Source organism: Labrus bergylta, chromosome 5, assembly GCF_963930695.1.
Source record: "Labrus bergylta chromosome 5, fLabBer1.1, whole genome shotgun sequence".
Taxonomy (NCBI): domain Eukaryota; kingdom Metazoa; phylum Chordata; class Actinopteri; order Labriformes; family Labridae; genus Labrus; species Labrus bergylta.
The window spans coordinates 14379659-14402572 of NC_089199.1; the positions used below are offsets into that span (position 1 = coordinate 14379659).

General features: G+C 41.4%; 2 protein-coding genes across 6 annotated transcripts; both read right to left on the bottom strand.

The window, feature by feature from the left end:
* Positions 1 to 473: 473 nt before the first annotated feature.
* On the bottom strand, positions 474 to 17517 carry esyt1b (extended synaptotagmin-like protein 1b). Of its 3 annotated transcripts, none has more exons than XM_065954923.1 (53): positions 17355 to 17517; positions 16866 to 17236; positions 15738 to 15779; positions 14582 to 14716; positions 14413 to 14486; positions 14233 to 14305; positions 13969 to 14058; positions 13738 to 13793; positions 13472 to 13592; positions 13183 to 13359; positions 12831 to 12913; positions 12557 to 12605; positions 12373 to 12462; positions 12152 to 12247; positions 11577 to 11648; positions 11405 to 11491; positions 11143 to 11292; positions 10873 to 10986; positions 10609 to 10785; positions 10432 to 10517; positions 10297 to 10345; positions 10088 to 10177; positions 9905 to 10000; positions 9728 to 9799; positions 9538 to 9624; positions 9282 to 9428; positions 8658 to 8734; positions 8403 to 8571; positions 8125 to 8301; positions 7925 to 8007; positions 7626 to 7674; positions 7447 to 7536; positions 7149 to 7244; positions 6711 to 6782; positions 6226 to 6312; positions 5972 to 6118; positions 5749 to 5885; positions 5306 to 5434; positions 5130 to 5219; positions 4882 to 5023; positions 4600 to 4776; positions 4421 to 4503; positions 4046 to 4094; positions 3841 to 3930; positions 3644 to 3739; positions 3473 to 3544; positions 3289 to 3375; positions 3024 to 3170; positions 2776 to 2924; positions 2036 to 2167; positions 1851 to 1953; positions 1545 to 1594; positions 474 to 1265 (listed from the first exon to the last, which is right to left on the bottom strand). In XM_065954923.1, exons 2-53 carry the CDS (start codon positions 17226 to 17228, stop codon positions 1238 to 1240), a joined length of 5484 nt encoding a protein of 1827 aa, XP_065810995.1. In that variant the 5' UTR covers positions 17229 to 17236; positions 17355 to 17517; the 3' UTR covers positions 474 to 1237. The 3 variants fall into 3 exon arrangements, with proteins under 3 accessions (XP_065810995.1, XP_065810996.1, XP_065810997.1); XM_065954924.1 differs by having other exon boundaries at positions 16866 to 17239; XM_065954925.1 differs by lacking the exons at positions 5130 to 5219; positions 5306 to 5434.
* Positions 17518 to 18156: 639 nt separating this feature from the next.
* On the bottom strand, positions 18157 to 21826 carry zc3h10 (zinc finger CCCH-type containing 10). Of its 3 annotated transcripts, none has more exons than XM_020645097.3 (3): positions 21638 to 21826; positions 19615 to 20909; positions 18157 to 19113 (listed from the first exon to the last, which is right to left on the bottom strand). In XM_020645097.3, the coding sequence occupies exons 2-3, from the start codon at positions 20767 to 20769 to the stop codon at positions 18601 to 18603; spliced, it is 1668 nt and encodes a 555-aa protein (XP_020500753.1). In that variant the 5' UTR covers positions 20770 to 20909; positions 21638 to 21826; the 3' UTR covers positions 18157 to 18600. The 3 variants fall into 3 exon arrangements, with proteins under 3 accessions (XP_020500753.1, XP_065810999.1, XP_065811000.1); XM_065954927.1 differs by having other exon boundaries at positions 21624 to 21826; XM_065954928.1 differs by lacking the exon at positions 21638 to 21826 and adding an exon at positions 21260 to 21614.
* Between the last annotated feature and the right edge of the window lie 1088 nt (positions 21827 to 22914).

Consider the following 22914-nt stretch of genomic DNA (forward strand, 5'->3'; position numbering starts at 1 on the left):
CAATCAACATTACCCACTAATATAATACACATCTATACTGTGAGTGATATGGTCATTAGTACTGTTACTTAATGTAAACATCTGAGTAGGCTTCTTGTGCCGATAATGCAGAAAAGTCAAAGGGTGTTTAGAATATATACGTTTTAAATAGATGTGACATTTGATTTGTTGGAATAATACATAAAGTAATAGAAAGGGATAGGTATTTATAAGTTTTACTTCTACTTAATCCTTTTCAGACACTGTTACTTTGGTTTTGTTAGTTTTTAATCTGTTTTAATTTTTTGTCCAAAATAAGGTCTATCATTTATCCATATTTCACATAAAGTATATATATATATATATATATATATATATATATTACCACGCACAGACATTATTTATCACAGCAGATTAAAGATTAACGGGGTTAGTCGCTGCAGGAAGGATTTTAAAAAATGATTAGTAAAAACTTAATACAATACTATAGAAAATGAGCTGTGCAAAATCTGTTTATTTTTGTCATCATCTTTCAACAACCATATTTGATTGGATCCATAATATACACACAATCAAACAAGAAAAAAAAAAAATCTATCTTTGACAAAGGCATAACTTATACATGCCTCGTATAAAAGAAACATAATAAAAGTTCACCTTTAAAATAATTCTCAAACAAACAAAGCAAAGTGCGGTGAAAATAAAATAACTCCAAATGTAAACAAAATACTGATATGGCATTAGCTTTCATGATCAATCATGATCAATACATAAAAACACTAAGAATGTTACAGCACTTCAAACAAGATATGCAGACATTAAAAACATTCATGCAGCAAAAAATAATAAAAAATACAGCAAACAAAGCCACAAAATAAGTCATTGTTCTTTCTTGACCTTTCCATCTTTCACTTACTGAACCCAATTTTAAAATCATCATGTCTTCATATAAAGTGATCTTAAATTTATGAGAATTTGCACTTTTCTCTTATGATGAAGCTACTTCAGCATACTGACTGTATCTTTGGTGAGAGTACTGACGTGTGTGAATATACAGTGCAGTGATTTCCGCACTATACTGTGTACTAATACAGAGATCTGGGTGGATGCAGGTAAGGCTGTCACAGTGGTTGTGTATGCAGAGGAGGGAAGGAGAAGGCATCTGTGTGAGCTGCAGCAGTGGAACATTATTGAGCAGAGGGACGACATCATCATCATCATCATCGACATTTTACTTTGAGATCAGGGAGCAAAACGATTATTCATCTTCATCTTTTAGATTGAACCTGGTGTAAATAAAGAGATATAATTAGTAAAAGAAAACAGTTGATTAAATCAATTTGCATTTTAAGGTGATTTTAAGTGATACTCTGCTCCAAATGTCCACAGAAACTTTTCATTCTAAGCTTGAGGGATAAATAATCTCTCTGATGTATGTTCTCTATATTTAATGTTTTACAAAAAGTCCATGTTTCTTAGAAATAGTAAAACCCCGCTTCAGCTTCCTCAATGCTTCTCTTGAAGAAATGAACATAGCAATCATTTGAGGAAACCAGCCTGCTCACCATTCTGTAACACCAGAAGTCAGGTCCATCTGGGCCAACTCAACCTGCACCTAAAGAGCAGAAATGAAAAATTAGAGACTGTACAGTACAAAAGAGTATTTCACTGATTGTAGTCAGTGCACCTCAGAGTGTAAGAAAAAAAAAAGAATAGACAATCTTAAAAACAATCATGTCCTGAATGTAAGTGAACCGGCTCAGCTAGCAGCTGTTCAAGGTCAAATGATCTTTATGTTAGGTGTGGATGTTTGTGATGTGGATCTTTTAAGCCATATTAGAGTCACAGGTGGAGTTTAGCTTCAGACTGACCTGTCCAATGACGTCACGACTCCTAAAGGAGGCGGAGTTATTCTTCACCGATACACTGAGGCGTCTGAATCTCGTCTCATCCACAGGGAGATCATACTCAAACCTTAAAGACATTGACAAACACAATTTGCTATATAATTGGAGAAAAAAACAAAAATCAAATAGCCAGTAAGATTATGAATTACCTTTCGTTATATTCTGGGTTGAGATCTCTTTTCTTCACTGCTGTCTTCCTCTTGCTGGCTTTGTTTCTGTCGGGCAGCAGCATGAGGGAGACATAGCTGTCTACCCCCTCCTTACTTTGAGATGTCAGACCCCTGTACACAGAAAAACAAAACCTTTCTTATTAGATCATTTTACATGTTAAGGCACACATGTACAACAAACTGGCTTTAATTTTTCTTTTAAATATCATGTTTGATTTTGATTCTTTAGTTTCTCTGTTGAGATTGTTCCATCAACCGATTCCTCTTATAGTAAAACAATGTTTCTCTCAATTTATTTCTGAATCTCGGTTTATTAAAGATCTCTGTTCCTTTTAAATTATAACGGTTTTCCCTTTTTTCAAGTCTGTTTTGGATGTTTTTTGGCAATGTTTTCTGATTAGCTTTACACATCATTTGTAGAATACTGTAATCAACCAATTCATGAAATTCAACAACTTTAACTGAATATCCATTTATGACTTTATCAGCAGCAGAAAGAAATACAAAGTAAAGTAAACCTTTAAGTAGAACTTATGGACATATTTTACTATGAGATGTACATGTCAGGTTTTCAAACATTCTTATGAGTCCTCCTCTGGACTTCACATCAGCCATATTAAATGTTGCAGCAGGAAGGCAAGCGTCACAAGCTAAAGCTTATGTTTGAAGTGTGTAAATGACAATGATCTATCTATCTGATCAAAGTTTAATCAGCACACCTGCAGCCATGAACGATGACGCTGAGCTTTCTCTCCTGCAAGGCGTATGACAGAGACAGCTTCACCTGCCCGTTTCCAGATAATGATCTTAAGGCAGAGCAGGGCAGAGTCCCTTCACTGATCATATCCACCATTTTGGATTCAAGAACCTATTGACAATAAATGTAGAACACAAACAACAATCATCGTTTCTGATCAACTTAAAAAAAAAAAAAAAAAACGTAAACAGAGATGTTTCTGATTCCAACCTTGAGTTCAGCCCTCAGCAGGATCTGACTCTCAGGTAAAGCTCCATCCAGATAGAACCACTGATCCAGAACCAGCTGTGGCTCTCCAAGCAGCTCCTTGACAGGCACAACCAGCGATCCCATTGGCTGGTCCCAACCACTGGACAACTGCAACGGGAGAAAGAGTGAGATAGAATAGAAAAGGGAAAACAACTCCTCATTATTACTGCTGTCTATGTGCAGATACTTGAACAAAAATATGTACCGTAAATAAATGTCCTATTACCTTAACTACAAGCATCTGACGTTTTGGATCATGAACCAGGAAGTAGAAAGACTCATTCCACTGAGGGCTGGTACTGCGGTCACACAGCTTCAGAGAGATTTTTAAGGAAAAAAAAAAAAAAAGTATTACAATGATAATTCTTCTATCTGACTCACTACACATGACTGTGCATCACTAGTCTTACATTCGTTTTGTAGGTTGTTTCTCCGAGAATAAGCTCCGCTCCTGCTTTTGGCTCTTTTCCACTCTTTTTCAACTGTCAAGAGAGAAAGCAGCATACACATTTCATTATACGACCAACTATTCTTTTTGTTTTACTTCTGGACAGTATGAAAATAGAGAGCAGGGGTCTTACAGGTAGTGAATGAGCACTCTCCATGTGGACAAAGAGCAGAGCGGCAGTGGGGACAGCTTTGTTCTGATAAGTCTGGAGAGATTGAAGCTGCAGTACCTGTGATGCAGAGCACAGCGAGTCAGGTGTGATTATCATGGTGTTGGAGCTGGGGGGGGGGGGCTGGGGGGGCTGGGGCGTGTTTACAGGTAAATATTTACCTGGTCCAGTCTGTCTGGATTTGCCACAGCAGGAACCCATTCCAGTATCAAGTGAACCCGACCAGATTTCACATCATTCAGAGTGAACCACTGCAACAGGGACGGAGTCAGTTAAAGAACGAGTGAACAACAACATTTAAATAAGGAAATGAAAAGGAACAGAGTTTAGAAATCACAAGACTTAGATTATGAAATGTTGACTAACCTTGTCCGTGTACTGGGATCGCATGACCTCATTAAGTTTGACACTGAACCTTGGAGCGACAAAACACAACTCTGTTTAATTACTTCAGTGTCTAACTTCCAGAAACAAACAAACAATGACAAACAGCACAACTAATCTCTCCCAGTCTGTTTCTTGATTTAAAAAACAAACAAACTATATGAAGCAGAAAGAAATGAAGCAGGGGAAAACAAAGGGGGGGATTTCTTTGTCTGCACTTATGGATAAAAGTGCTGACTTCTTTAGAGTCCCTGGTTTATCTTCGTTTCAATTACTCACATGCATATCTGTAAACACGTGACAACATTTCTTGAGCAGTGATATAAGCAACTTATTAAACAAGGTTAGGAAACACACCTGCCAAGGAAGTCATCAGAATCGAAATCTTTATCGAATGCTTCAAACTTGATCTCCTGGAAACTGTTTCCCTCCAGAACAACCTGTTAAAAAAAATAAAAATAAAAGGCCATGTTTGTACGGGATACTGACCCCACAGTGACATATGGACACATTTGAACACTTAGGCCTCTTCTTACCTCATACATCTCATTCCACGTTGGGTTGAGATTCTCCTTGATAACATGACTCTTGAATGCAACATCCCCTATCTTGATCTTCACATAGGGGTCACTCTTGCCCTTCACCATGCCCCCCATCAGGTTGTCCTTGGCAACCAGACTCTGTGCCTCCAGCAGGTGGATCCTCAGTAGCCCCTACAGGATGAAGATTGTAAGTGCTGAAACCATACAGTGAGTCTACCAAGCACAAGGTTTATATTCAACTTCCACTCTGCTTAGCAGTGTGGGAACTAACCCCACCTCTTTTGCAAAGTCCTGGCTGGGGTTGGTGTTTGGCGGAAGAACTTTCCCGGCTTTCGGGATTTGTGGGACGTCTGCTGGACCCACAGTGTTATCAGGAAGACCAGTCACAGTTGCCTGAGCAAGGTTTCCCAAACCAGTTCTACACACAAAAACACAGAGCAAGATTTCCTGTTAGGTATCTTTCTTTTTCTTTATCTCTGAAATAAAAGGAAAACATGTTTAATTTGCCTTAATGTGAAACCCACCCCTCTGTTTGTATTTTCTGCGGTTCAAAGTCTCCTTTAGCTGCTATGTCTGAATGAGAGGAAGGCTCCTCTATATCAGCTGGTTCCTCGACATGCAGGGGAATAACATGAAGGTTATGATGGTGACAGCAGACAGGTTGAACATAGTAATGAGAGACTACCGTGTGCTATGACTCACTATGGCAACAGGGAATGTATCAGAAGTGCTGTGAATGTCTGCAGGTTCAGCAGGAGGAGCATCTTCTTCTTCTTCTTCTGCTGTTACTGCTTCAAAGTGTTTGAACTGGCTAGGTGCACAAACAGCTCTGAAAATACACACTGCTGTCACAAAACACTGAAAACTGAAGCATTCTGAGTGGGACTAAAATTAGGTAATGTTACCTTTGATTAGTCTCACTTGGGTTAGGAGGAGTGTGTTATCGGGGCCTTTTTCTTACACATATCATCCTTCTGTTCCTAATCTAGTCTACAGGTACTGCACTTTTAATGTAGTGTTTACTTGATGCTTACTTGATTTGGAGAAATACTTCATTTTGTGGTTTGGAAGTTTTGAATAATTAAAATGTTAAGTCTGCAGAGTTTGATGTAAGTATTATCAAATTGGGCACATAACACTCACTCGTCTGCTGGCAGCTCAGAGCTTTTCTTGTCCTCACTGGCTGCTTCAAATGTCTGTTCGGTTGAAACGAGCGTCTCTTCTTTCTCTGAACCAGCCACAGAGGGCTGTGGCGCTTCATTCATCCTTGAGCTGAGGATCTGTCAACAATGTTGATATACAATTGGTTATTTGGTGAATCCATAACTTGTAATATTAGTGTGTATGTGTGTGTGTATTCCCTTGCCTTGAGTTCAGCCCTCAGAAGGATCTCACTCTCAGGTAAAGCTCCATCGAGAGGCATCCACTGATCCAGGACGAGCTGGGGTTCAGAGAGCAGCTCTCTCACAGGGACTACAAGAGATCCCAGAGGCTTATCCCATGCACTCGACAGCTGCAGAGGTAAGGACCATGAAAAATGTCGGTCAGAGGCTGAGATTTCCCTGACGCTGGCAACAGTCTTCACATACAGCTTGCATACAGAGTTGTGATAAAACTCACCTTCATTATGAGCATCTCCTCTCTGGGGTCACGCACCAAGAAGGAAAAGGCTTCACTCCACTGAGGTGACTTGGAGCGATCACATACCTTCAGATAGAAAAAGAGGAGGGGAAAGTTTTCTTTTGAACTGGAAATAACAATAACAAATGATAAATGATCTTTACTCAAGTTGATCTTCATTTTATATTTTCAAAAGGTTATCTGAAGGGCATAATGATGTTCTAGCTGTCAGTATATAAATCCCTGTGTATTTTTGAGTGGCACCAGTTGGGGGCAGCAAAGTTGAAGTAACTTTACTTCATGTAGACCATTAATTTGATCTTAAACCATTTACCAGCTCACCAGTTTGTGATGAGGAGTTCATCGTGATTTATAACCTAAATTATTTATTGATTGTTAATATTAATACAAATATTTAATGGTTTCATCCGAAGCAGGGAAAGCTGAAGTGTGTTTGTTCAGTGTTGTCATTGTCTGTTACATACCTTGGTTTTGTAGGTTGTGTCACCAAGAACAAGCTCAACCCCGGCCTTGGGCTCCTTTCCACTTTTCTTAAACTGGACACGGAAAGACACAGAACAAATGACCATATAGAAATAGTTTGTAATTTGAATCGAGGCCAGAGCTCTGTTTCTTTAAAGCAATAAACATTCGTGACTCAAACTGCAGCATTACACTTTCCAACAATAGGAATTTTGTAGCAAAGCATGCTGCATTTAATCCAGTGTTAAATTTAAAAAAATATCTTGTGTTTTTTTTAACTTACTGGTAAAGAAACTCTTTTTTTTTTTTTTTTTACATGTGCTTTCTAAACTCTATATAAAATTCAGAGACAGCAAAATTGTAGTTGTAACCAACAGGACGTAGCACAGCACATGGCATTGTATTTTGTTACCAATTCACCAGACTACTAAAGAACTTACAGGCAATGAGTGTGCTCTGTCCACATAAACGAAGAGCAGCGCTGCAGTGAAAACGGACTTGTTCTGGAAAGACTGCAGCGACTGCAAATGCATCACCTGCAGCACAGAATGAAACCATTTGAAGGGCTTGGTACTGATATGTACAGTGGACTCATCAGGGAATGAGGCTTAGAATTGAGCAAATCATTGAGAATTACAATATATATACCGTACATATACTGTATATACAAAGATCATTCATTTCTGCATGAATATGAGAAGGAATATAAACAAATGATGATTAAAAAATGTCACTAACTTGGTCGAGGGTTGCACTGTGGGACACTGCTGGTACCCACTCCAGTATGAGGCGAATGCATCCGGACTTTACATCATTCAGGGTGTGCCACTGAAACAGAGACGTACACTCACTGAATTAAAGACTATAATTACACAGCAGCAGTAATTATAAGATCCAGTAAAGCATGTAATGCTAACCTGGTCTGTGTACTGGGAACTGATGATATCTGCCACACTGATTTGGAATCTGCTCACAATGAAAACATTTAAGCACATTTTACACATCATCCGTCCTGACAATGATCTATAACATTTCATCTACACTATTAAAACGGTGTTATCATGGCTAAAGAAAAAAACACAAAGCAGATTCAACCTCTTTAAAAATACACCACATGGTCATTTGGCTGTCTATTTATTTTTGGTGTTACGACAGTTTGGGCCTTTAAAACGGGCCCACATAGTCGGACAGCTAAAACATTGCTGTTGTCCATTACCTGCCAAGGAAATCGTCTTTGTCCATGTCTTTGTCAAACAGCTCTACCTGCACCTCCTGTCCTGACTGAGGCCTCAGCACTACCTGAGGGAGCACAGAACAGTTCAATCTCTGACATTAAGGTGGTTCACATGATTTGTTTTCATAATCATCTTGATTTGAAGTAATGCTAAAACTCTAAATTCCCGTATTCCTACAAACCTCATACATCTCATTCCAGACTGGGTTCAGATTCTCCTTGATCACTTTGCTCTTGAATGCGACCTCTCCGACACTAATCTTTGCATAGGGGTCACTCTTACCCTTTACCATCCCCCCCATCATGTTGTCTTTGGCAACCAGGCTCTGGGCCTGCAACAGGATTATCCTCAGCAGCCCCTACAGGAGGATATCAAACTTTAGAATTATTTTGTTTCTTTTTTTACATTTAAAGGAGAAATGTCCTGTAGAATATATCCACCACTATGTGTTAATCATACCTCACTGGCGAAGCTGAGATCTGGAGACGTGTGAGGAGGTAGTGCTATGGCAGAGCTGGCTGATTCTTCAACCTTTTCCTCAATCACATCCGCTGCTGTTTCCTTAATGTCAACATCCTCATGTGAGGAGACTATAGTCTCCACAGGAGGAGCGTCCACTGAACTTGACCTAAAATCAGTAAAAGAAGCAATAATTACAGGAAACAAAATAAAAATATTTAAGTCAGCAAAAACTTTCAGATAAAACTATCTAACCTCAGAACTGTTTCTGTTTCCTTTTCAGGTGCAGCAGGAGGTTCTGGCACTGAAATGACTTTGCTAGGAATCAGCATCTGTAGTTTAGAAACAAAGGAACAAGGAAAAAATATCAAAATAAATATTAGACATTGTTAAAAAGATGAAAGGAAATACAGAATAAGTCTCAAAGAGATGTTACAGCCAAACAACGTTTAAGACCGACTAAAAGAAACAGATACAACAGCAGAGGGATTGGAGGAAGAGACACAAACATGAGCTGTTCTCACACATGTACTTCTGAAAATTTCTAGAAAATGTCAGACAGCCTGCCCCTGAAATCTTCCTGAGTTCTTTATTCACAAGGGGGGGGGGGGGGGGGCATTAAATAAAATAAAGAATGCTTCAAGGTGGCTGAGAAGCATCACAGTCTGTTACCATGATGACCGTTTTTGCCTTAATATCAATGCTACACGTAATTGGAGGTGAAAATCTTTTGTTCTCAGCTCGACTTGGACATTTTGGGAAGTGTTGAGAGGTTTGGGTGCATGTGTGATCAGGGCTATAAAGTGAGAGTGGTGGTGAGAAGGAAACTTAAATACAAACAGAGAACAAGACAAAGCATCAGACAATGAGTTCTCTCACTTTGAGCTCAGCCCTCAGAAGAACCTGACTCTCAGGTGTGGCTCCGTCCAGATGGAACCACTGGTCCAGGACCAGTTCTGGTTCAGAGAGCAGCTCCCTGATGGGAAACACCAGGGAACCAATGGGCAAAGTCCAGCTGTGTGAAAGCTGAAGGAAAGTATTGTAGGCTGTTAGCACAGGTATTATTGTGCATTGTTTCATCTGAATTAGTGAAACTCTTTCTGGTTATCTTTAATATGCACTAAAGGTTCCTTACCTTAACTACAAGCATATCTTTTCTGGGGTCTTTAACCATGAAGCAGAAAGCCTCATTCCACCGGGGTGATGTGGTACGATCACACACCTGATGATACAGTGACAGATATAGTGACACACTTACAATATTACGATCTGTAAATTGGAAATATCAGACAAAACACTGCCAAAAGAAAAGTTTAAAGTCTTACAGTAGTTTTACGGGACATTTCTCCAAGAGTAATATCAGCTCCCACTTTTGGCTCCTTGCCGCTCTTTTTAACCTGCAGAGAGAGAGAGATAAACCATTAGAATAAAAGCATAAGTATAATAAACATGAACTGCATATCCTGACATCATCCTTAGCATCAATAATCTAAAAGACTTACTGGTAAGCCATCCGCTTGCTCAACAAAGAGGAATAGCAGGCCCGCTGAAGGGACTGCCTTGTTTTGGTAGGACTTTCTGGAATAGAACTGAAGAACCTGAAAACACAGGAAAGAACATGTGAGTATAGATGTAGCTAACCAGCACAGGTCCATTGGTTTATGACTTATCTGGAGAATACACACCTGGTCAACTCTCTCCGACTCTGAGGATGTTGGAACCCATTCCAGCACCAGGTGAACCCGACCTGACTTCACATCACTGAGAGTGTACCACTGAGAACAGAAACAGAAACATGAATGCAACATGCATGTGGGTTAGATCACATTACTTCATTTGACCAAACTCTTTAAAGCCAAACATGCAGCACTGTGTTTGTCAAGGAAGATCCCACCTGGTCAGTGTACTGAGAATCAATGATGTCCTTCAGATTGATCTTCAGTCTGCATGTCAGGAAATGGGGGTATAATGTAGTTTAGTTGAATGAAGTCATCATGTTTGATAATCAAACTATTGATAAGTACTGTACCTGCCCATGAAATCATCCTTCATGTCCATGTCTTTATCAAACATCTCCACATGCATCTCCTGGCCAGGCAGCTGGGTGAGAATAACCTGAGGGGTGAACAAGACAGCACATTTCAAAACTCAGCTTCCTCGCTTCATTTCACAACAATCTTCCAATGAACATCCTTATTCTACTTACCTCATACATCTCATTCCATGTGGGGTTGAGGTTACTCTTGATCACCTGACTTGTGAATGTTTCACCCCCAATGTTGATCTTGACGTAGGGGTCACTTTTGCCTTTCACCATGCCCCCCATCATGTTATCTTTTGGAACAAGATTCTGCCCCTCCAACAGGTGAATTCTGAGTAGTCCCTGGAAAATAGATCACAAACAAATTGACATTAGCAATTCGCAAAGAAAGCCATTAGTCAGAATCAAAATAGCATGGCTCTTTGTTACCTCAGTGGCAAAGCTAGGATGTGGGGAGGTCTGTTGGGGCAGCTGTTTATACAGTCCACCCTCCAGATTAGATGACACATCAGATGGAATATGCTCCTCATCTAAATACAGGACCTATGTGCAAAAGAATTAAGGAGACGTAGAGAGAAGAAAATTATTATCCAACAATTTGTTATCATGAAATTGCTATTAAAAACAATTCCGTTCTTTTAGCCACTAATTGTTGTTATGTAGTGCAGAAGGAGTGAAATGATCTTGGTGCCTTTTTACCCTGAGAATTGTGTTGATGTAGATGCGACTGGCTGACCCAGAGTTGTCCAACTGGAACCACTGGTCGAGCGAAAGATTAGAATTGGACAGCAGGCGGGACAAAGGGATGGTTAGACTGCCCAATGTCTGCACACGGTCAGCGTCCTTCACCTAATTTGTTTCAATGTGAAGGAAAACCAAAATAAAAAAGACCACAATTAGTTCAGTTATCAGAATCCCAAACACAAAGTCCAGTGCAGAGTTGAATCTTCTGAGCTATTACCTGAATGTCAATGTTCTGCTTGTGAGGATTGTGAATGAAGAAGGTAAAGGCTTCCTCCCACTCTGGGTCAACGGTTGTGTAACAAGTCTACATGCAAGAACAAAGAGTATCCTTTAAAAACAAGTGAAAACAGATTCTACAGTATTGTTATGAAAATGCCCACTTTGTATACCCTGCTCTCTCTTGTGACGTCCTCCACAGACAACTGAACCATGGGATTTGGCTCTTTATTTCCCTTTTTCATCTAAAAGACACAGAGTTAAAGATAAATATGAATACACAGTTAGGCATGTAGACAATGATGCTCTGTAACCAAGTGCAGAGCAAAAATAGACTTATCTTCCATGTTGAAAACACGTGGTCGACGTGAATTGTAGTGTGTACGAGGCTACCATAGCAACAGCAAAAATAACCAACAGGAAGTACCAGAGCACATGGCATAATCAGGAAGTACAATCTGCATTGTATTAAACCACAACGACTGAGTTTCCTTTCAAAGAATCTGCCACTAATGTTCCCTTTTATGAATGATGTGACAGCAGAAATGAGTGTCTAATAGCCTTAGATAAAGAAAGCCTCACTGAAGCAGATGCAAAGGGTGTGGACGGGGTTATAGGCCAAGGCAACAGCTTTGAGGAATGCTAGACAGGTGGTAGTCACAGTTCTGCCTCAGTTCGACCGCACGCAGGAAACAGCACTTAGCAGACACAATTGTGGGCACAGAGAGGGTAGAGATATTTGACTCACAGGAAGTGCCTCAGCCTTGTCTAGATACACCACCAAGATGGCAGAAGAAGGCGGATCACCAGCCTTACTTCTAATGCTTTCATTCCTCTTCATCACCTGTGGGAGAATTGCAAATAGTTTGAATAATTTATCAAAGTAATAAATTGCCCTGAATGCCACATGAAAATGTAAAACACTCTAAAGTCATCTATGATGCATTAGTGGAAATAGGTGCTTCAAACCTGCTCAAGTCGATCTGTGTTTGGCAGTAAAGTCAACCACTCGAGTCGGAAATGAACCTTTCCTGATGTTGTGTCTTTTAAAGTGAACCACTGGAGAGACAGCAACAGGCATACATTAACGATTCAAAGTTCAGACTTTTCTTTATTAGAATGGTGACTACAACAAAAACTGCTTTGTACTTACATCATCAACAACTATGGATTTTTTCACAATGCCCAAATCCAATTTGGTCCTACAAGGAGGAAAAGTGTAAAACACAGTCAGTAAAAAGTTGTAAGAGCATATGTTTACGTTTGATTAAAGGATTCAGCACTGAAAGCGAAGACACTCACTTTCAAAACTTGAAAATAAAAGGTAACATTATTTTTTCATCCTGGTCATAATAGGTGGCAGATGAAAGGTGACAATGCTTGATTTAACATATGCACACAAGATACATGAACTATGCATTATGTACCTGCCCAGGAAATCATCCTGGTCTGGGTCTTTGTCATATACCTCCACCTCCAATTCTTGACCAGGCACTTCATGGACAATGACCTGATGTACCAGACACACACAGGGACATGAGGACTGACAGGACGATTTATATGGAAGCTGGCTGTGGCCTCATGTGACCATGAATGATATGAAAATTCGCAGCACTATCTGTAACAGTTTAATCCCTCAAACACAGAACAATATGAAATGATAAATGATTCAATTCTTCTCACGCCTTTATATGCAGAGAAATGATGACAACAATTCAAAACTCCCCACTCCCGTTTTTTGTGATCAAAGTTTTATTCATAACCCCCCTTTGGTCTTACCTCATACATCTCTTCCCACTTAGGGGAGTCTGTGTTGTCAACGTGTTTGGAGGTGAAGGTCTGGGGGCCAACCCTCAATATGGCATAGGGGTCAGACAAGCCAGCCATAACCCCTTTCACATAGCTGTCCTTTGCTGCTAGATTCTGTGCCTCGAGTAGATGTATGCGTACCATTCCCTTAAAAAAAATAAAATTAAATAAAATTTAAAAAAAAAGGGAAAAAGATGTAATAGAACAGCACTGACTGAGACATGAAATGAAATAATTCTCTACATCCATGTGTATTCACCCTGGGCAAAGGGGAGCGTAGTTGAGCCACATGCAGGCCTGCAACCAGAGGGACAACTAGGCGGTTTGGCAGAACCAAGAAGGACGCGATGGCATCCATAATCATGCTGTCAGACATGACACTGAGACAAAAGAGAGGACGCATTTCAATGAAAATCTTCGGCCTGGTCTATGGTCTGATAAAACCCGCACATGAATAAAATGGTGTTCATAATAATAAGGTTGTTGCTGTGTAAACCTATGAAGGGTTATTTCAGTACGACTCACTTCAGTCCAGGAACGTCCAACAAATTAGTCAGTCCAGTCCAATTGATGTCTAGTTTCTGGAAGAAGATAAGACACAGGAATGTTGTGTGTGTAGCAGAACAGCCTGGACTGATGAGAAATCAATAGAATGAAAAGGAGGCGAGTCCATATTGAGATACATGATAGTCACAGGGATGGGGGTAGAGGAGCAACAATAAAAGGACATGCAGAGGTGAGTTTAAATGGACATACAGGCCGACGGATGAAAAACATGGTGACTGCTCCCACTATGGGCACATCTCCAATCAGAGGCTCCAGGATCACGCGCATCATCCCATGTAGCTGAAGAAAGAAGGGATGTTTGTTAAAAAATATGGATACATGTTTACAGAATGGCAAGTTGTTGTCAATGTTTTCAGTTATCTCTTTAGTAAGGCAACATATCTGTATGAATGTCTTTTTTTTTTTACTCTGCAACAAAGTCAAACAACACTTTGAACTCTAAAGAAGACATACCTGTATTCCTTTGACTCCAGCTTTGCAGAAGTACCTCTTCACCTCGACATTGATCTCTACATTGCCAACATAGCTGAAAATGTAAAAACCAAAAACGTGATTTTCAACAATCCTTTCTTTACGTTCGAAAAGTGTGGAGGGTGACTTTTAAATCCAAAGAGCAGATACAAATGGATTCACCTGATATACAAATCTAGCAGGACTTGTCCTTTATCGTTCTCTGTGTGTGCCTTGATCCCGACAACCTTCATGGCCTGGAGCAAACAGAAAGAATATTTGTTTTGCACAATATGATCGACATGCATCAGTTAACATAGGTGTGCTCTGACTGAGCTATTTCTGGCCTAACCTTGGTTCCCATGTCCACTTTAGTGAAGCTAAGGGTCTGGAGGTGAGTGCTGGAGCCTCGGATGGATGGAGCAATGGTCTCCACAAGCAGCTTCTCAAGGTACTGGCCCACAAATGGCCACACCTGCTGCAGCACCTATGTAAGCCAAAAACAATTTGGTTATAAGCTTTGAATCTTAATAAGACTCACAATACCATATACAACGTACAATACCATACAGTATACGATGTACAATACCATATGCACATGCCTGCAACCAGAGACTACAGCTTAAAGTAATGTTGTCATTTAGGCCACATAGCAATGAAACTATCTGTTAAATTCCTCAGCTTCCTTTAGCAGCAGCAGAGGACTGGCAGAGACAGCTGTAGCCAGCTCAGTCTTATCAGCTGTTCCTTTGCTACTTCAGGTCCTTACATAATTCTATATTCTACCTTTACGGTTTAAACAAATGGGAAATTCGCCACATAAACGAGGAAACTTTTTTTTATCCATATAGGGGAAAGAGACAAAAGCAGCAGCTCAGTCTGGTTGTGTGCTTGTGAGACTGTGAAAAAAAATCCCTCGAGTTGGTTTCAGTCTGGCATAAGTGGAGCGTGAGTCATCAGCCGCTTGCAGCCTGAACAACAAGGCAATCTGCTGACCCCCCTCTCCATGAGAGAGTCTCAAACCTCTTCTTGTTCCTTTCCCTGGCGAATTCATCTCGTGGTTTTTGCCTGCAGGAATAATTGTATTACAGTGTGTCTAAATTACAAGCCCTACAGTAGAATCTCAGGGCTAGAAGGAAGGCACGGAGACAATGGCCACAGTTGTATTTAGTTTGGGGGAATTGGGCAGCTCCTCCCCCCCCTCCTATGAGCGAGCCTGTAATAAAATGGAAATGTTGAGAGGCTTGCCTGGCACTGGGCCTGCTCTCTGCGGTACAGACACAGTGCATACACTAGTGGGAGGTGTGGCCTTCTCTAAAACAGCAGCAGTGCTACCATCTATCAGCTAACACAAGCTAATGAAGAGCATACTCAAGTGAAGTGTCAATCGGCAGAGCAGCTGGGAGACAGAACATAGAGGCGGGTGCCATATAGAGGATGAAGAACTGTTCCCTTTGTGTGGGGACATAATGTGAAGCAGAAGCTAAATAGTATCCATTGATATTTACCTTATTTAGCCACTCAACCTTCTCAACATCTGGGAAGTTGACCTGGGAGAAAGAAAGACAATGAAGGCACAGTTAGCTTGTAAAGAGAGCCCGAAATAGACACAACAGGATAAGGAAGTGATTAAGCCATAGCTGATGCATGCGGTCTCTCAATATAATCAATATCACTGTTGATATCATCCCAGTGTTTTCTGCTCTGGGCCATACACAGGGCTAATCATTCTAAAAGAATAGAAGAAAGGCAGACAAGTGCAGCTAATGTCCATTCAACGATCATTTAAAATGTTTTAGCTGGTTACTATGTTGTTTATCCTTGCATTAACAAGACATTTGATATGCATGCTTGAGAGCAGCATGAAGATGCTCCTTTTTGAGTTAGAAGAGAAGTGTGCATGCTGGGTAGATATGCATGCAATCCCTGAAATCACTCACTGCATTAAAGTATAACAAACAGGAACCTCTTCTGGGTGTGGCTACATGAGTCAAAACAGGCCCATGTGGTAAACAGCATTTCCATTTTGGGTACATAATAAACTCTCAGGATTTATGACATGCAAAGCAGTGTTATACTCCATGCAACATCTCAATCAAATGTTGCAAACACCTTTGACTGAGATTGCACAGTGTGTACAAGTGTTGTTGTACTTGCTGCAGTGCTTTCAGCAATGCTCCATTATTCTTTCAAACAAGTTTAGTCATGACATACTGAGGAATCAAACTCGGAGCAGATTTAGCAAGTGCCTAAGAGGAAATAAAAGTAGGAACAGTGTTACTCGTAAAACAGAAAAAAAAGGGACTTCAGGCACAGGCCGTTGCAAGCATGTTCCCAAAGCTGCCAAAAGTCATCAAGTAAATTAAATCCCTTTTCAAATAAATTATATTCAATACAACAGCAGTGTTTGGCTTTTATTAAATATGCGGAAGTGAACGATTGTAACCCCCCCCCCCACACACACACACACACACACACACACACATACACACAAAAAAGAAAAAAAAGAAAAGAAAAGAAAATCACAAACTGTAGTTGTGATTTATGGGGTTACTCTAGGTCAAAGAGGCTTCAGGTAGGATAGGAAAACTGACTTTAGGGGACACTCGCTAACAGCTGTAGGGTGTTTTTCTTACCCATGCAGGAAGATCTCGTCTGATCTTGGACACTTTAGAGGATGTGTACTCCTCCTCGTTGCTGAGAAATTGAATGGCTGATTGCAGTCGTGCCTCTTTGGCTTCTCGGGCATGTTTCCATCCAGTGTAGACCATCATCCCACACACCAGCAGGCTGGTGCTGACCCGATAGTAGCCGGCCAGGTAAACGGGAAGCAGGGCTCCCAGGCATTTCCCGAAGGTCCAGAGCACCGCGACCGCACTGATCCCTTTGGGTTGAGGAGCCTCTGTCTCCGCGGGGACCAACGCTTTCTTCTCGGTCTCGCCTGAGCTCGGACACACGGCGCCCTTGGGTTCACTTGGTTCCGACTTGTCGTTCTGCATAGTGGTATCTTCTTAAATCAATAGAAAATAAGTAAGTTTCCTTCGATAAAAACAATTATTAAGCTTCCTGCGTGTTCGGACAGTTTTTTCTAATGTCCCATTTCCAGTGTCGGCTTGTTAACTTACCGTCTGAACAAATGTAGGCTACTGCAACGTCACCTTCAGTTCAGCGTTTGTCCATGTCGCATCTTACGGTCTGGATTTGAATTCTGTAGCTGATTTGGAGAAGTCCTAAGCACAGGCTCGGGAGAAGTGGCCGACGACAAGTTTTGCTCTTCACAACGAGTACCGTTATGAAGATGAAAACACGCCCACTGGCTGAAGCATTGAACGCATCTTTGACTCTTTCGCTGCTGTGGCAGCACAATCATCAAACTTGAAGTAATCATCGTTATTACTGCGGCACTAGGTTGGCGTCTGCTAAGATGTTCCAAGGCAATGTATTCATACAAATGCTACTTTAATAGTAACTTGAAATGTAACTGTACCTGTCCGGTGAATTTTACAAGGGCTCAATTTTCAAGGATAATATTTAGTCATTTAAACACCTCTTAGTGTCAAATTCTTAATCCATCAATTGGTTTCTGCTGCATCCCCGTTTTGTTTTAAAACAGCAGACTGGGCATTTTTCTCAATCCCTAAATCCCCGGAGCTCACATGCCAGAGCCATGATTCCCAGGCTGCTCTCACACAAACATCACATATTTCTCTTGTTTAAACAGCCACACGGATGTGAGGCTACTGAAGAGGGCAGAGGGTATAATATTAAAGTTTACACAATGTGACTCCACCCAACCAAGTCAAGTAATGACACTATAACATCATGCTAGTCTCAAGAACCTGTATGTCTTGGCATGGTTTGTTTTCCTTACCTCTGTCAACAGTGAATATGAAGACAAGTGTAAATAAAGCTAAGGACAACACAAGATTTATATTTGAGATGTTATTCTTTTTTTTTCTTTTTTTTTTTAAATGTGCAAAGTACCAAAGTTAATTTACACCAAAGCAATCCACAAACATATAAACACAAGCTGCTCAAAGTCTTCATGTAGCCATAAAGAGAGCACAGCAGTTTTTCAGAAATGGTACAAACACCACTGGTGACCTTACAGATGAGCCAGTTGGGGCTTTATTTGCATCTATGTGAGAGCAGATACCTTTCATATGGTGGCTGAAAAGCACAAAAAGCCCACAGGCAGGGGGAAGGGGGGCTGAGCATAAAAGTATTTCCTGCCCTCTGCTGGAGAAGTATTGTTTAACCCTTAACATGGGCAATGTTTTTTTCATGTAAAAGAAAAGCATCTATGTTAAAAATCCCTGTTGAGGATGCTACAGTCTGACTTGTGGGTACTACAGTCTTGCACCTTATCAGTTAGTGAGGCAGTGTGGTGATCCTCATGCTTTGACTTGCAATAGGGTACGACACCATTGGGGTGGTGGCGTGACTCATGGTAATGCCTGGCAAAGGCTGCGTCATGGACACTGCCACTGGTGCCACAGAAACAGCAACCGGTGCCATAGAAACAGGTGGCGCCATCCCTTGAGCGATGGTCTGTGCAAGGGCAGCAGAGAGGGGGGTGATCTCAGGGTTGAGGTGGGGTGGAGGGGCTGTAGGTGGGGCAGCATTTGATGGGGGAGCTGAAGGAGCTCCAGTGGAAACAACAAGGTCTTGCTGCGTGACAGGCCGAGGCTGCAGTCCTGCGCTGCTCAGGGTGGTGTGTGTCTGAGCGATGCCATGATTGTAGGAACTTACAGCGCCAACAGGGGGCGCCATACTCTGCTCAGAGGGTGCAGGAGTGGAGGACAGCGTCATCACCTTGGCTTGGCCCCGGAACTGGGCGTTCTGTTCCAGAAGAACCTCATTTGTGGCAATAAGATTAGAAACCTGAGAAACACACGAGACATGGATTAGAAAAGCTATCGACTGAGTTCTTGACCTGGACAATTCTCTTTTAATCCATTGATCATTTTGTGAATAGGATGTCTCAAGAAATTAAACAATTTAGATCACATTTTCTAAAAAAAAAAAACCCAAAAAAAAAAGTACTGTAATTGTCATGAGTGTAAAAAAAAAAAACAGCATAAAAATGTCACATTAGACAAGCTGAAATCATCCATTGTTGTAAATTGTTATTTTTAAGATTTACTCAAAAAACAAAGGTCAGGCAAACATTTTAAACAACCAGTGTAACCAGTTTAATTATTTGACTGACATACCAGCCTGAAGATGAAGATGTAATATCCCTGTTTGGATAAAAAATAAATTGCTTATGCAAATTCTTCTATGTAAAGCCTGAGAAACCTTACCTCATCTGTCATTTTACAATGAGATATAGTAGATGCATTTCAAGTCTATCTACTCTACTCATTTTTATCTTACATTTACCTGCTTCTTCAACTCTTCCACCCTCTTCCTTAGCAAGGAATTCTCCTCCTCCAAGAACCTGAACTCAAGGGGCCGGGGTTGCAAGGTGGCCTGAACTCCCAGCTCGTAGTGGCCTCCTCCTAACCCATCTGTAAAGCGCAGCCCCTCTAACCGCCGCCTCTTCAGCTGGAGAGCAGTGTGGTCCATTGAAGCCTCCAGAGAACCGGCATCAAACAGTCCACTCTCCAGCAGAGGGTCATACACAGAGCACGAGCTCCTGTCATACCGCCGCTGACCTGCAGAATTTATAGACAGACAACCACTCATCCCACCTCCACCCATTCCACCAACTCCAGAGATAACTGGATCTCTACATCCACCCAGGCTGGGGCAGCCCATCCCAATCATGTTACTGCCAACTCCGCCTCCACCTCCTACGAGTCCTTGCATTCCTCCACAAGTACCTCCTCCTCCACCGCCTATCCCTACCCCTGTGTTCACCATTCCGCTGGCACCGGGCCCTACTACACCACCCACTCCAACCCTGGCAGGCTCATATTCAAAGTCCTTTTTGACATGGCGAAATTTACATTTATTGCCCCTCTGGCACTCGCCTTTCAGGAAGTCTCTGCAGATAGGGACCTCCCCACGGCTGTGGGGGAGATCCATTGGCGACAGACCCAGTCGTGCTGCAACTTTCCCTCTGAGTCTGAGGGGTAGCTCTCCTGTTTTCTTGTAATAGTCTTCGTCCTCTTTAGATCCGTGAACAAAGCGGCAGTTGGAGCGCATACACTCCTTATTCTGGTGGTCATGACAGAAGATGAATTCGTTTTTTTGCACTCCCAAGTCTGGCACCTCGTTAAAGTCTGGGTGTCTGAAGCGGCAGCGCTTCCCTCTCTTGCACACATTGCGTATGAAGTCCCTGCAGACACCATCTAACGCCAGTCCTGCCCCTTGCCCTCCACTTCCACCGTTCCCGCAACTGTTACCATTTCCAAGCGCCCCTCCTCCCCCCATGCTGCCAGAGCCAGATAAGTTGCCTCCAACGCTTCCTCCTGAACCCCCTCTGCCCTCCGCCAAGCCCCCTACCAGACCAGACCCAGGCCCTCCTTCTTCACCCAGACCAACAGCACTCCCACCACCACCTGATAGGTAGGAACTGTCCCGGTCAGGCATGGCGCTTGGCCCAGCTTGAGGAGAAAACAGCACTCATGTGTATGATGGGGCTGATGTGACCAGGCGAATGTTATCATACACAGACAGAGGAGTGGAGGATAGCCTTTTCCTTGGAGAAGTGCAATCTCCCGTTCGAAGATCTGTGGGAAAAAATATAAACCAAAGTTGAGCTTTGAAATCAGGAAAACTATGACATGAAAATGACCTGATGGGAACAGTGTACTGAATACACCAAGTTGTTTTAGTATTCTTACATATCGAAGTGGTGGAAAGTATTTGAGAACATTTACTTAGGTGCTGCACTTCAGAACAATGTTGATGCACTTTTTACTTTCATACTCTTAAGTCACTCTGCCAAGTCAAATGACTAATTTAAAAAACAAACACATAAAAAACAATGTAACGCTATACGTTATGATTTATTATTAAAGATTAAGCAGAAGGTGAATAAAGTAACTATGACTTCTGATATTCTGCACACGTTCTTTACCTTTCAGTATATTTTGATGCTCATTGTCGTGTACTGCAAATGGAGCAACATGTTTTTAATTCAACACAGTACGTCCAGAGTAGACTAAGTCATTGTAAACAACACTTTCTCTACAACAAGCAGTAGGTGTCGTTTTCATCACTCATGAAGAGCAGCAGCACAATGTTTGGTTACAATTACAGAAATACTAACAATTAGATGCATATCGTGTTAAGCCTACACGACTACACAGGTTATCCGCTGCTAAACAAGCCCCCTGTGCTGTCTCATATATCCCAATATGTAACGTTAAAGCAGAAGTGGTGCAGCGAGCCTGTCTTGCTCGTTGCACCACTTTAGCTTGTTTGGCTAGCGATTAGCGAACCTTTTCTGGCTTACTGGCTAAATGTGAGCCGACCAAAATTGACGCGAGCAGCAGGGTCCAGGATAAGAACCGAGTGAGTCCCACACAGAAACATACAACGTCTTCTGATTCTCCCTCTCGAAACTCTCAGTAGACGTGAGCTATTTCTAACAATCCTGTTTACCACTTCTTCTGTTTCTTCTTCTTTTCGGTTAGTTGGCTCTTGGCGACCAGCGTAAAGGTGCATTACCGCCACCTACTGGAATGGAGTAAGACAGGCAGTAAAAACTAAACGAGGAAAAAAAGAAGATAATAAGCACCTTCATTTCTGTCTTTTATTGGGATTTATTTTTACAAATATCATGAATTTATTGTATCGTTTACAAGATCAATTTCCCAGAATATTATGTACTGTGTAGTCATTAGTCAATCATTAATTGTTTGAATTTTCCCCTTAACGTCCTCCTCTCCCCTCATGAAAACTGCAGTTCCTTAAAACATCCTCAATTGATTCTGGCTGACCAATGTAGGTAAATAATCCAGTTGTGTGTTTTCCTATAATGTGAAAAGTGTATTGTTGAGCCCTAGCCTCATGGTTCAACGGTCACATATTATGCAAAATACACTTTACCATGGTTTTCTAACATTAATATTTGTCCCTAGTCAGTCTACAAAACCCCCAATTATGAGAAAAGTCAATCCTCTCCCTCTTTGCCTGCTCCACTTTTCAGAAAATGTTCAAACAGGCTGTTTGCAGATTTTCCCTTTATGACATCCCAAATGGAAGTAAGTAACCCCTCCCTTAGGTGTGTGGAAACTCCCACAGCTATAGGTTTTTGATCCTAACTCTGAGTCTGTCTTCTCACAATAAACAATAATAGGGCATGGAACGAGAAAGCCCAAGAAACCCGAGCCCAAGGTTGAACACAGCTGATTTACATTTAAAGCTAAAGACACAGAAACAGCCTGTTCTGAGCAGGGCTGAAATGGAAGAGGTTATAGGCATGATAAAATTAAGGATCAACAAGGATTTTTGGCACAAAAAAAACCAAACTTCACAGACATGGTTTGGGGAACTCTGATGCTTATTTAAACTTTTTGAAAGGGAGTAATGTATTAACATTACTGCACCCTCATTTCTTCTACACCCTATTGGGCAGGAACCCAAATGCTGACATGATTAACCCTTTTGCTGTATATATGTATTATGCCGTATATTTCATAGGTGACATCTTGTCTGCATTATTTTCCTGACTTAATGCTGATTAGTGCTGACTGGCTACCTGATGCAATCAGTGTATTGTTTGCCTCA

What these genes read in the sequence shown, in the direction of transcription:
- esyt1b (XM_065954923.1), bottom strand. Translation starts at nt 17,228, where the DNA reads ATGCAGAACGACAAGTCGGAACCAAGTGAACCCAAGGGCGCCGTGTGT. An exon ending in ACACAGATCGACTTGAGCAG is followed by an intron (nt 12,248 to 12,372) that starts GTTTGAAGCACC and finishes ATTCTCCCACAG; the next exon opens with GTGATGAAGAGGAATGAAAG. An exon ending in AGAGTGCTCATTCACTACCT is followed by an intron (nt 3,545 to 3,643) that starts GTAAGACCCCTG and finishes CTCTCTTGACAG; the next exon opens with TTGAAAAAGAGTGGAAAAGA.
- zc3h10 (XM_020645097.3), bottom strand. Translation starts at nt 20,769, where the DNA reads ATGCCTGACCGGGACAGTTCCTACCTATCAGGTGGTGGTGGGAGTGCT. An exon ending in TGGAAGAGTTGAAGAAGCAG is followed by an intron (nt 19,114 to 19,614) that starts GTAAATGTAAGA and finishes TGTGTTTCTCAG; the next exon opens with GTTTCTAATCTTATTGCCAC.